General features: G+C 35.9%; 1 protein-coding gene across 1 annotated transcript; it reads left to right on the forward strand.

The window, feature by feature from the left end:
* Positions 1 to 2,405: 2,405 nt before the first annotated feature.
* LOC145609088 (CST complex subunit TEN1-like) lies at positions 2,406 to 4,846 on the forward strand. The gene is made up of 4 exons (XM_081664651.1): positions 2,406 to 2,524; positions 3,511 to 3,662; positions 4,290 to 4,440; positions 4,520 to 4,846. The coding sequence occupies exons 2-4, from the start codon at positions 3,559 to 3,561 to the stop codon at positions 4,640 to 4,642; spliced, it is 378 nt and encodes a 125-aa protein (XP_081520777.1). The 5' UTR covers positions 2,406 to 2,524; positions 3,511 to 3,558; the 3' UTR covers positions 4,643 to 4,846.
* The last annotated feature ends 9,970 nt before the right edge of the window (positions 4,847 to 14,816 follow it).

Genomic DNA, 14,816 nt, shown 5'->3' on the forward strand with positions numbered 1-14,816 from the left:
CCTTCGATACTGGCGACATCAAGCAATGGATTAGAAGGAACCTTGAAGCAGAGGGATTAATTTTCTCAGAAAAGTGACATACTTGATTTGCTATCACCTTATGGTGGATCTGGAAATAGAGGAACAACTTTATGTTTGGAAGAGATGATGAAATCCCCACTAATACAGGGGCTTTTCTTCATTCTCAAGTGGAGGAAACTTGGAAGACCTTTACTTTGGGTGCTGCTAGGAGCTCACTAATTGCAGGTAACGAGCCTAAAGATAAAGCTGAAGTCTTTATCAAGTGGTTAGCTCCCCTTGATTTCTGGTTAGTCCTTAACACTAATGGTGCGGCTAAGGGGACGTGATTACACTAGTCGTTTTGTGAAGGGGTTTACAGCTAAATTTTGAGTGTGCAATGCTTACAAGACTGAGCTGCTTGCATTGGAGATTGGCATCAAGATGACTATGCAATTAGGCTCGATTAAAATCATGATCCAGATGGACAACAAAGCCTGTGTCGAATCTATGTCAAGTGATGATCAGAGAGGAGCTGAGGAGAATGCTATTACATTCTGAAATCTTGTGGCAACCTTATAATTAAAGTCTTTAGGTAGTAATGTTAACTTAGTACATTGTTTTAGGGGGGGGGGGGAGGTAATAAAATAGCTGATAAATTAGCAAATATGGGTGTTCCTCTTGAAGAAAGAGTAGTTTATTTCGATGAGCCTCCGATCGAAATAAAAAGTCTTCTTTGGGAGGATACCATAGGTGTGGCTTAAAAAACAAATATATAAATGTGGATTAAAAGATCATGATTTAATTCTAGCTAAGATGGTGATACATGTAGTTTTCATTCAATGAGGTTTGGGGTTCAATTCTCTTTGTATGCATTTGATACTAAAGGCTGTTGATATGACATAGAGCTGTCAAAAACTAACCCGAACTGGTGAATCCGAACCGTTTCGAACTGTTCGAAAAGGAACCGAACCGCTAAAAACCTGTTAGTTTAAAACCGTAAACCGACCCGACCCGGTTTTTTAAAAACCTGAAACTGAACCGATCCGAATGTTTGAGAACCGTTAATGAACCGTACACGTTATCAAGCCGAACTGATACAACCCGAAACCGAGAACAACCCGAACCGAGTACTTCCAAACCCGATAGCAACCCGACCCATTGTAAACCGTAACCATTTAAACCCGGCTAAAACCCAATAAACCCAAATCATTTATAACCTGTAACTGGTTAGGATTGAACCATTTATAACCCGTAATAATTTATGACAGAATCGTTTACAAGCAGTAACCAGTTATAACCGAACCGTTTATAATTCGTAAATCCGTAACCCGTTATGACCGTAGAGTTTTTTTTTCTTTCTTTTGGGTATATTTTTATCAATAGTAAAACAAAAGGGTTTAATTTGAATTACAAAGTATTTATATTGAAAAGGTTTGGAATTTTGATGTCATTGAAACTCTTATGCTAAAATATTATCGTCCTCTAACGAGTAATGGCTTATGGAACACTATATTGTATTAAAAAAAAATTAAAAATTTAAATCAAAAGCTTACTCTAGATTTGTTATTATTATTTGATCCTTAAAATCATTATACAAAAAAGGGACATAAAGTTAAATAACTAATTAATACTCCCTCCGTTTTTAAACACTTGCTCCGTTTCTCCATGCGCGGAGTTTTAGGAGAAATTAGAGAAAGTTATAAAATATGGAGGTAGTGGGGTAGTTGAGAGAATAAAAAATTGAAAAAAGCAAAACTAGTGGAAGAATTGGAGGAGAGAGAGTATTATGTTGGGTCCACTAGGTGTAGAAATGAATTAAATATTGTAAAAGCTTTTCAAAAAAGGAAATGGAGTAAGTATTTAAAAACGGCTAAAAATGGAAAGTGGAGCAAGTATTAAAAAAACGAAGGGAGTACTCCGTATTATCTACTAGAAATAACTAATTAATGAATATTGAGGATATATATAGACGATATACGTTAACGAAACCCATTTTAAACTGGCAATTCCAGTTGTCAAACCGACTGAGTTCAGCTCGAACCGATTACAACCCGAACCGATTACAACCCGACCCAATTAGAACCCGATATGTGTTGACCCAAAACCCACAAAATCCCCGTGTTTAAACCGACTGAATTTAACCAGAACCGATTATGACCCGAACCAATTATAACCCGACCCGATTAGAATCCGAACCGAAAAGAAACTGTAATTAAAAAAAAAAAACCAAACCGACTCGACCCGAAATTATTTAAAATTGACCCAAACTGACCCATTAATAATTCCAACCCATTAAAAACCAACCCGTTACAAACCGAAAATCGATAAACCGAACCCAAAACTGAACCGAAAACCCGATTGACACCCCAAGACATCATACTAATGTAAGAAAACACTTGCAGCACATAAACAAAGTGTGGTAGTCCAGAATACTAATGGCACACGTGTCAGTATTTTTGCCAGTTCACTATTGAAGTTGAAGCACCTTATGAGCTTTCTCACCTCCATTGCAGGGGCTTCTGAGGTATTCTTTCTATGTAAATTTTAATTCTATCAAATGCTACGTATCAATTTCACAATCTAGGGTTTAGTTAAACACTATCTTAAATTTAATTGTCCGTATAAGTCAATCTAGGGTTCATCTTATGTGGATTATTGAACTATTAGTTATAATTACTGAAATTTATGAAAGTTTATAACTATCGAATTCCTTGGTAGAGTTATTTGATATGTGTAGTTTACGTTGATATTCTTAAGCGAGAAGAATGTTGTGTGATTTTTCGATACTAGATTAATAATTGTGTCAAATTTGGTTGGCAATGTTTTGCATTTATCAGACCTAAACTGTTAAGTGTTTCAAATTTGGTTGCTAATGTATTGCATATTACAACCCTAAGTTGATAATTCAGTCAAATTTGGTTGATAATGTGTTGCATATTTCGAGCCTAAATCAATAATAAAGTCAAATTAGGATGCTAATGTGTTGTGTTTTTTGAGCCTAAGTTGTTAATTGAGTCAAATTTGTTGATAATGTGTTGCATTATTTGAGCCTAAATTGATAATTGAGTCAAATTTGATGCTGAACCGGGCTGAAAATTTTGAGGTTATTGGAGACGGAGGTAAGATTAGACTTTGAGACTCGTCTTGCTTCATGAAACACAATGATCCTGCAGGATTCTATTGAGCTTTAGTCGAGCCTGAATATCGGGCCTTACGAACCTGTTTAGTTTTTGTTCCCTTCCCTGTCACCCATTTATAGGGACGGCCCTGCTATGACTGCTTTTTCAAATTCTATTCTATTGATCATGAATGAAACCAACTTCGGAATTACTAAATGATCGTCTATCAGGTCTATGTCATGTATATGGTGCTCAATGATGCTTCTTAAATCTTATGTGTGTGCAAATACTTTGACTATAATTTTAGCAATGTGAACGTTGTTGAGTTGGTTTACACCATGAAAATAGATTGTGTCCATTAAGAAAATAATCACTTGTATATGTCTTGCAGTTTTCATTCTGCTGAAGAATTTGGGGTTATACTTTGACCATCCTACGCATGGCATCATCTGTGGTGAGTTCGGGGGCCTTGGTCGTATTGGAAGAGCTGAATTCGTCTTCTCCGCAATTTCAAAATGGGGCATCACTTCGCGTTACTGGAAAGTTAGTTTTTCTCCTCCCATTAGCTGTGCAGTATGCTTAATGAGAGTTAGTATGCTTAGGTTTTTATGCTATAGCCAAGATCATGTTTATTGTCGAAGACAAACAAAAAATGTGGACATGCACCTATAATTTAACCACAGTCACTTAAGCATACTCTCAGTTATGATAAAAATTTAAAACCAGAATTTTACGTGAAATGCAGAGCACACTGCCTTATCTTATTCTCTTCTTCAGCCTGCTTTTAGTTGTACGATGTGTTGAAGTCGCAAGTAGATAATCAAATTAATCAGGTAGTCCTTGATGAATAATATCAATCAGGGTCTGGCTTACTGTCTCTCCCATTCCTCCATGATCATTACGATTTTCTTTAATTCTTACACTTGAAATCTAAGGTTTTATTCTGTTATTTTGTTTATCTTATTGTGATCTCAACTTATTACTGCTCTTTTAATGTTATCTGATGAGAGTCTTGGAGGAGGTAGTTCAGGTTTATGTGCATTCTACAGTTGATAGAATGTACTTTCTTGTTTCAGATTGTGTTGTCTAGTAAACTGGATATATGTAACACTTTATAATGTATCCGGAGTACCACATGGATCTTTAACTTTGATTGGTGTTGTGTGTTAGGCTATTGGATTATACTGTGGAGACTGCTGTGGCAGTTATTGCCGATGGAAATGCAGCACTGAAGATTGACACAAAGCATTTGAAGATAAACTATCGAGTGGGTTCCATCTACCAGTTTATCGGAGAACTATTCTTTGAATCAGAGAATCAGGTAACATAAAATTGTGTGACAATCTTTGGATCGATTAAGGGAATATTCATGGTAACAATTTTTTTTTTTTTTTTGGTAGCCGATACTGAAGGCACGAGTTGGCAGGAATGTTGATGGCATGGACCTCAATCTTTATCGTCAGTCCCTCCGGCTCTTGAAAGAGTTTCAGGCTGAACAAACTCATAATTACATATTTAACTGACAACTCCCATCTTTTGAGTCTTGAGTTGTTTTTATTCCTTTTACTCTTGTACAAAGATGATAATAGGTGCTTGCATTTGAAACCTGAGGGGAGAGGGGATAAGTGGCCGAAGATGTGTGATTGAGCTAACTTGGTAGAATTAACTAAAGCTATGTAGGGGTGTTCAAATTTGGCTGAAAGGCCAATTAAATGCTCGTTTTCTTCTGGTGTTCCTATTTTCTCTCCACGTTGTTCATTATGTCCTCCATGACTTTTGTCCAAAATCCACATTGTACGCCATATTGTTGCGCCCTGTGAACTGCTGCATGAATTGCTAGGAATTCTGGTAAACCTTTTTCTTGGCCTTGGAATATAAGATTGCAGAAAACCTTTTCATCTGTTCTAATTCTCATAAGGATTACAAGTACCCTTTTTTATTTTTTTATTTTTTTTTTTGAGAAAAGGATTGCTTCTATTCTGGTAATGGTTAACAAATGGTAAAGCTTTGCCCTAAAAAACAAAATGATGAAGCTGTTTAGGGTTCATTAATGCAAAATAGTAAGCGGTCCTTAATAGATAAGGGTGCATTTTTATTTGCTTTTTTATATTACTTGTACAAATAAAAAGGCATATAACAAGTTGGGTTAGCTGGTAAGAGAACATGCTGGTGCTGGGTCTAAATATTAGTCGAGTTAACTGGGTTGCAGATAGGAACAGATGGAGTAAAGTTGAGTCAAGATTTAAACAAGTTGGGCTGCTTGGGTAATAAATTGTTAACACTTCAGGTTGTAATTGGGTCAGATTGTAAACACTTAGGGTTAATTAGGTAAGGTTTGGAATGAATTGGTTCATAAACAAGTTGGGTTGATCAAATAGTGTGCTCAAAAGAGTTTGGTCATAATCGAGTCGAGTCATAAACATGTTGGATTTATCAAGTCATACACGATATTGGTTGACAATAGGGGTGAGCAAATCTCAAGTATCTAAAATTGGAACCAGATCCAATTAGGAATTGGCGGATTTGAAGTCAAAATTGGACCTAGTGCTTCCAATTCCTGGTATTAAATTAAGGAATCGGTTGCAACTGGTTCCAATTCCAATTCTTAATTTTTTGGAACTAGTGCCGGTTGGGTACTCGGTTACCCAACATATATTAAACTTTTTTTTTAGGAAACAATATATATTAAACTTCATATATTTATTATTAAAAAAAAAATTGTTAAATGTACTACAAATTATTAGTGTCTAACATAAATAAATTAGCTTAATGCATACATAAATGTAAGTGTTAATCGCTAAAATTGAAAAGAGATCAAAATAAGTTTATAATTTGTACTCCCTCTGTCCTTTAATTAGTCCCATTTCTCTATTGTATGTGAGTAATAATGGTTAGAAATGAGACTCTAATAAAAGGATGGAGGGAGTATTATATTTTAACAATTATACACATAAATGAAGGTTTCGATTCCGAATCCTAAACCCGGTCCAATCAATTCCAAATTCGGTACTTAAAATATTGATCGGGTACCCGATTTGATCACCCCTACTTGACATGGTTTAAGACTTCAAGCCGTAAATTAATTTAAGTGAGTTAGTTATAATAACAAGTTTGTGTGGGTTGAATTTTGAAGACTTAGTTGTACCGAGTTGTAAACAATTAGCGTGAATGAGTTACGAGTTGAAATAGTGCGGATTAATTAATGGGTCATGACTCATGAGTATAACACGACTCAGGTTGAATGTGTTTTTAAATGGTTTAGGTTAACACATGTAGCAAGTTTCAAACAGTTCAAGTATAAGAGTAACTAGTTAAATGGATTCCAGGTTATAAACGGTTTAGGTTTATCGGGTAACAAAGTTGAAATGGTTCAAGTTAAATAGGTGACATGTTATAAATGATTCAGACACAACATGTTATGGATTGAAACAGTTCAACTTTCTCAATTTTTTGACAAGTTTAAACGAATTTAGCAAGGGTTACAACTAGATTCGGATCTAATCAGTTCGAATGGTTCTGTACAGACAAGTTTAGAATTTGAGTTAGAAATTGATAACTTTTTCCTTAATGTTTATTTATAGAGTAATTGTTAATAGTTTAACTTCTATTTAATGAATATTAAGGACCATGTCCATACTGCTTCACAAGGTAGAGCATTTTTACTTCCTCCATGCTTTAATAAGTATTACACTTTGACCGGCACATAAATTTGGGCAATTCAATTGACTTAAAATAATGTAAGAGGTAAAAATATTAAGGCCTTGTTTGACAATTGACTGTTGGCCGTTGGCTGTCGGCTGGTTTGATTGGCTGGTTTGACTGGCTGTTTGTATTGGCTTTTTTGTTGGCTGTTTGACTTTTTATTAGTCTAAAAACATGTTTGGTAAAATTGGCTGTTTGATGTTATTAGTAACTTAGGTAGCCAAAAGCCAAAAGCTACTCCAAGTAGCTTTTTCATTTTGGCTTAAAAGCCAGCTTTTCAGCTGGATGAAAAAGCCATTTACCAAACAAAATTTTTGGATGTTTGACCAAATGAAAAAGCCAAAAGCCAAAAGCCAACCAAAAAGCCAATGAAAAGCCATTTACCAAACAAGCCCTAAATAATTATGCAAAAAATTTCAAATCATTTCAAGAACAAAATATTTGACTTTAATACGGCTTAGAATGTTACAATGTTTGAGCAAAGTCAAATGACCCAATGCAATGTGGCAAATATGCAACTTTGCACTTTGAAGATGATGCCATGTACTACATATAAAATTCCAAAGAACAACCAGTCAAGCACCATCATCTTGCAGAATACAGCAAAAGACAACTGACTGTTACCCAGAAAAAAAAAAAAAAAAAAATGAATAATTTCTACTGATTATAAAAATGTAACCCAAAACTTAAAAGATTACACTTTCTGATGATTCCACACTGAACATTTAGGTCCAGAGGTCACATCATAGTCAGATATAGGTGGGAGAGCAAACAAGAAGCAAGGAAATTGACATTAGAATTCATGCAAGCAAATACTAATGCCAGAAATCAATCCAGTCCTCAAACATCATAAGGTCAAAAGGAGAAACTGTCAAATTGCAGAAAGAACTTTGCTGACTTCAGATTTAGAGCTTCTCACTCAATGTCAAGATGGATCAAATACAAACATGGAAACACCACAAGTAAAACACATCTATGATAACTGATAAGTATCTGATTCTGGGGCTTAGGAGTACAAAACATTGTGTAGTTTAGGTTTACTTTGAACACGCCAGTTTAGGGCTCCAAAGGATCAAGTGCTTTCCCTTGGAAGGTCATCTGCATGGTAGAGTTGGGACTTTCCCTCTCATTTAGAGGTTTTTGTCTGCTCAAGGGCATTCAATTTTGCTGTTTAATTGCTTGCACATCCTGAACTAGTTCTGAATGTGTTATAGTATTGGCTGAATGATAGCATAAACTACTGTTGAAGAAGCAATAAGGTCTATGGCTTTCAAGCGAATACAACAGTGGAACGAACTGACATACCCTGTGAAGAACAGTTCAACATGAGAAGGGGGAAGGGGGAAATGGAGTTAAAATAATGGGGCAGAGATAAGGGACAATTTGGCAATAATAGGGAATAACATGAAGGCATGTTGGGTTCAAGGGACTTTGATACACAGGTTAGTTATAAACATGGAATTGGCAGTTAGAATAATCAATAAAGGATCATTTGGAGGCATTTTGGGGGTTTAAGGTACTACAATGATCAGATTATTTATAAACTTGAAGTTCCCCCAGTAAAAATAGCATACAACACAGAAACCCTTTGCTACACTGCTTTTAAAACTTAATGCTCGTTGCAAACAAAATCAAAGTACCTTATGCGGTATAAGAAGTCAAAAAATCTAAAGGAGAATATCAAAATACTTCAAAATTTACTTAAATCACACTATATAATCTCTAAATCTAGACAGGCAAACAGGAAAAACAGAGTTCCACCCTTCTCTTCCCATAGGAAATCATCCTCTTAATCTTTTTTTTGACACAATCATCCTCTTAATCATCCTCTTAATCTCACCATCCATGTCACCACAATAACAAAATCCTTCCTCAACATCGAAACAGGAAACCGATATATAATAGAATCAAAAGATCAAATCCTGTATATATGGTAACCAAAAACAAACATGCCAAGCATATCACCTTCATGTATTTACACACTACCTACAACAATTACGCACGCAAACAAGTAAACAAGTAAAGTTTCATGGTCAGTTTAACTCCGGAAAAACTCATTAAAATCAAACAAACTCCAAAACCCTAACATACCTCTCTACAATCAAAATCAGAACAATTTTATCAGCAAGTCTCATCAACCAGCAAAGCAAACAACATACAAGTATGAATGAACCCAAATTAGAGAACGAAAAACCTATCCATAATAAATTAATAATAAATTCATTGCATAACAATGAATCCAAAATAAACCCTTAAAAAGCCAGAACACCTGACATGATAACTCTCTGTAATCAAAATCAGAAAACCTTTATTCAATATAAAATCCAAAATTTCATTTTGCTTCATCACAGATTAGCAATTCACATCAATCAGCAAAGAAACAACATAGAAAGAAACCCAAATTAGAGAAACAAAAACCCATTTAAAATTTCAAACAACAAATTCGTAACAGAACATAAAATTCAATAAAGTTGATCAATTTATAACCATAAATTAAAACCCTAAAACCCCAAAAACCCAGATTAATTTAATGGGCGGCGGCTGGAGGAGGGGTGCCAAGAAGGCTAGCCTGCTGAAGTTCCATAGCATCAATTTGACCGTCGCGCTCAAGTTCAATGATGAGAGGAAGAGCGAGGACAAGGAAAGTGGTGCCGACGATCCAAGCAGCTTTGCCAGTGCTCTTGAAAAGCTTCTTAGTGATGCCAGCAGTTTTGGAAGCAGTTTCAACACCTTTTTGGTAGATGGGTGAATCTGAAACTGTGCTTGTGACTCTTGCTAGTATGCCTTCGCCATTGTTGCTGCCGTCGCTGATTCTCTTTCTTCCGCTGTTTGATGCCATTGATTTTTTTGGGAGGAGAAGAGAAAGGAAAAGAGAAGGGTTTTTGTCGTTGCACGTTCGATTAATTCGGTGAATTGGGGTTTAAAGGTTTATGCATCGGTATAAAATTTGTGAAGGACGACCTTTTATAAAGCAACTTTTGTCTGGGACAATGTTATAAATTTTTAAGGAAAATTTGTTCAGAAAAACCTTTTAAAGTGATCTTTTTGTTCAGAAAAATCTTTTAAAATTTTTTTTGCCCACGCAAACCAGTTTAAAATTTTTTTTGTTGAGGACAGCCAACACCCACATTCCGTCGTTGACTGTCCATTCTCCAGCGTTGACCACGTTTTTTACCCCATGTGCCACGCACATGACCCCTTAATTCCTAATTACACCCCTTTTGCCTAATTTCACACCCTTTTCCCTCCAATTAAACACTCTCTCTCCTTCTCTCTCTCTCTCTTACTCTCTCTCTGTATTCTATTTCATCTCCTTCTCTTCTCTCGTCTCAAATTCTCAAGCCATTGTTGGGTTGCAGCAAAATCGAAGCAGCAGAAGGCTTTCTCACCAATTTTCGACTACAGGTAAGTGATTAATTTGTGTAACTCTCAGTTTTTTCGATTCTTGATTGAAAATTAGGGTTTTTTCCCCCCTTTTTTTCGACTACAAGAAATGAGCTTTAATTTAAAACTTACTGTTTTGGGTTGGTGAGAAATCAATGCGGCTTCATCTCCTCATTGATGATTTCGCAGCCATGGCAGAGAAGATTAATGCCCTCGATGAGTTGACAGAGAGTAGGAGAGAGAGAGTAAGAGAGCGAGAGAGAAGGAGAGAGAGTGTTTAATTGGAGGGAAAAGGGTGTGAAATTAGGCAAAAAGGGGAGTAATTAGGAATTAAGGGGTCATGTGCGTGGCACATGGGGTAAAAAACGTGGTCAACGCCGGAGAATGGACAGTCAACGACGGAAAGTGGGTGTTGGCTGTCCTCAACAAAAAAAAAAATTTAAACTGGTTTGCCTGGGCAAAAAAAATTTTAAAAGGTTTTTCTGAACAAAAAGGTCACTTTAAAAGGTTTTTCTGAACAAATTTTCCTAAATTTTTTTTGGCAAAATCAGACCACTTATAAAAAAAAAATATTTGTAAAGGGAGACCAACCTCTACTTTCAGGCCATTGATCACCGGATTCCGACATTGACTCCCACGTGACTAGCATGTGATCCTCTTTTCCTCTAATTACACCCCTTTTCTTCTTATAAAACCCACCACCACTAGCAGCCCCAGCCATTCCCCGCCCCAATTTTTGCTCCACCACCCTCCACAGTGACTGATCCACGCGGCACCCAGCTTCACCACTCTCCAAGGCGACCCACCCCTTCCTTTCCCCCTACCTCAACCTTCTCCTTCAATTTCTCTGCAAAATAAACAATTCACAGAAAACCCATTAATCAAAAACACAAAAAAGGGGCAAATTAAATAGAAACAAATTCTGGGAACATATCAAAACCTCGAATTGGGATGAAAGGCATGTGGGCGCAATTGGTGGCAATAAAATGAGAGAGAGTAGTAGAGAAGACATTTGGTCTATACCCAACTGTACAATTACTCTTGTGAATGAATTCCAGCTCCTAATATCATCAATTTCAAGTAATTTGTGAAAATTTTATTGAAAAATTGAAGGGAATTGAAAGAAATGAATGATGTGTACCTTACAAACTTGTATGGGAATAAAATTGTGAATGATTTGGTGTGGATGATCGTTTCCCCCTTACCCTACGCCCACGGTCATTGCCGCTGCCCGAGCTCAAGGGATCGGGTCGTGGTGGTGAAAGAATGGGATGGCGTTGAAAGGGTTAGGGTTTCGCTGGGACGTTTGGTGGTGGCGCGGCAGGTAAAAGGGAAGGTCGGGGTAAGGGGAAAGGTCAGCAAGGCGCCAGAGACCGCCGGCGTTGCCGATGGCAGGGAAGGTGGTATGGTTGGTGGGGGGAGGAGTTTTGGTGTAATTAGAAGAAAAGAGGAGCACGTGCTAGTCACGTGGGAGTCAACGTCAGAATCCGGTGGTCAATGGCCTGAAAGTGAGAGTTGGTCTCCCTTTACAAAATTTTTTTTTAAAATGGTCTGACTTTGCCAAAAAAATTTTATAAGGTTTTCTCAGACAAAAATTGCTTTATAAAAGGTTGTCCCTGACAAATTTTCCTTTTATTAAACTAGAGTGTATTCGTGCTAACGCACGGTATATACATAGAGTCGTAGAATGTATTTTTAGAAAGTAAAACAAATAAACAATAGGAGGGAATTACTTAATTGGAGGTTATAGCCACTAAAAAAAAAACAAAAAAAACCAACTAAATTCATGAGAGTTGAGGATTGAGGTTTCGGAGCAACCTCATTAACTGACTCTGTATTTATATTATAGATTAGTTTTAATTACACCATGTGTCGGTTATGGGTTACTAGTGTTTCATTAGTGTTACAAGACTTGAGTACTAGTTACTCCATCAACGTTACATGTGTTTTTTCGTTACCTTATACGATTACTTGGTCAGTGTTATTATGGCTACTCGGTCAGTGCTTTAAGGGTTACTTTTTGTTATTATGCAAACGAATACATGGTGTGACCAACCGCACACAAAACGCACTATTTTTCAATTATTTTAGAATAATCTGAATTTTATAGGATCCTCATACTATTTTCTTTTAATATGCCCAAATAACCAGTGACCTAATTAAAAAGGTTAAAAATTACAAAGAATTTTTTAAAAAGATTGTAACATGTCGCATGTTAATTGGTTTCTATTTTTTTTTCTCTATCCTCCCTTTCAACCTTTTCTCTCTTTTTCCTGTAAACACCACAATCTTTTGCCTCCAACACCATGTCTCTCCTCTCCTTACGTTGGCGACCCCATCTCCCTCCACCCCCTATGCCGGTGAGCGCAAAATAATTGGTTTAGGGTTTATTTGGGGGTGGGGGTTTAGTATTTAAGGTGGTTTCGAGGGAGGGGGTATAGGGTGGTTTCAAAGGTTGGGGAAAGGGAGGAGTGGTTTCGGGTGTGGCGCTGGGGAGGGAGGCGGTTTCGAGGTTGGGGGAAGGGGAAGGAAAGGGGTGGTTTCAAGTGTGGCCATGTGGGGCTGGGGAGGGGGTAGTTTCAAGGTTGGGGGAAGGAAGGGAGTGGTTACGGGGTGGATCATTTTTATTGAATGTGAGAGTTAGTGACCCAAACTATTTTTACTTATGAGGCTTCAAAAGTTAACAATTTTAAGTAATCTAATAATTTAAGGACAAAGCGATAAAACAAATGTTGCGATTTATACAAGGATAGAGAGAGAAGCTAAAGTACCTATATCGGCTATATGCATTCTCAAATGAGCAAGTTCATAGACCATTAACTTCTCAAAGATTTTTACACTAAAAAAATATATCAATATATTTTTATAGGAAAAACAAAACAAGAATTAACTAATTAAAGATCTCAGTCGAAGAGCTTCTGCATGAAAATACCATCCCATTCAATCAGATAAATAAATATGACGGCTCACAAATCCAATTGTGAACAGAAATGATGCATACATAACATTAATTAACAATGCATCAAGATAACTGCAACCTATTAGCAGTAATGGCGTATGTAGACACCAAATTTTGATCCTACCTTTTTAATTATCACTAATTTTTTTTTTTACTATAATTATTGTTTTTTTTTTTTTTTTTTTTTACAAATAATAATTATTATTTTGCTAATTACTTTATAAACTTAATAATGTTTGTTTTATTACATAAAACGAAGGAAACGAGTAATAATAATGTTTTTTTTATTAATAATTTCCAAAATACATGTTACAATTTGTACTTCTAAATTACTAAATTACAAAATATTGAAGTACAACCTCACATTACATGCATTATTACCCTGCTCCATTGAAGTAATTTTCAGGTTTTTACTTGTGGATTAACAAGTAAATTAATATGGCCATTAGGAGGACCACTAGCCCCACAATGTACATGAAATACACCCTTATCATCCTCATGTCTTCCTCAAATGTAAAGACAGGCTGATCTTCTTGATTTTCTTGAAACATGGTGGTTGAGTTTAAGGGTGGTTTTTTTTTGTTTGATTTTTTCGGGTAAGGAGGAAGATGGAAGAAGATAAGAATTAAGTGGTGAGTGGAGATTTTGGATAAGGGTAATTTCTTTTTATAGTAAAAGTAAGTATTTTTGTATAACAATCGTATTTTTGTACGTATTTGTATAATAATCGTATAGTATAAAGTACATTTTTTTTATCTCGCTAGGGGAATATGTCATTTTCCTTATAAACAAGTATCGTTTAACCCTTTAGAGTATAGTAAGTATATTAATATGTTCACTTAGACCGTTATGGTGCTTTTTACTTTATCTAGTATTTTTTTTGTGATTTGTGCACTATCCTATCATATGACCAATTTACTTAAGCTATAAAGTCCATTACTCTAAAAGACTCATGTCCAACCAATATAGGGGAATGACAAACATCCCCACACCTAAATGGGTACTATATGTTGTAGTGCTTAAGGGACCTCCTTTTATGTACGCCTGTTCTAATATCCTCGTTCCGCAGTTAATACTTGATCCGATAAATACAAGTTCGGACCTAACCTGGCGATATTTATCTAAGAATAATTGAGCATTGTATGGATGAGAGTAAAGAGGGGTACGTATGAGTGTAAATGTATGGTTGTACGTATAATTGTTGTATGAATAATGTAGGATCCCCTAAAAAGACAGATCATGTTTTGCTTTTGCCATTATGAATTTGCATTTCTCTGACATTTTGTTATGTTCGTTTCTTTGATTTTATTTTTTTTCCTTTTACTTTTTTTTTCTTTTGTTGTTTATTTCCTCTGACAAGTTGTTACGTGATGTAAGTTTTTGTTTTTCTTTCTTTTACTTTTTTTGTTTTTTTTCTTTTTGTTGTTTAGCTTATTATTTTCCTCTTATTTTTTTTTTCTTTTTTCTTTCCCAGATTTGTTTACTCAATCTAGTTTATTTCTCCTTCAATTTTGATAAGCAATTGTCAATGGTAAGTAAACGTTACTTTTTTTTATCCCCTGCGGTAAATGTGGTGTCCAATAAATTTCAGTTTGGATCAATTGTATCAATATTTACCTGACGCTAATTGGGATAGCAGGATTCCATACGCG

The sequence above is a fragment of the Chenopodium album genome, chromosome 23 (genome assembly GCF_948465745.1).
Source record: "Chenopodium album chromosome 23, dcCheAlbu1.1, whole genome shotgun sequence".
NCBI classification, from domain to species: domain Eukaryota; kingdom Viridiplantae; phylum Streptophyta; class Magnoliopsida; order Caryophyllales; family Amaranthaceae; genus Chenopodium; species Chenopodium album.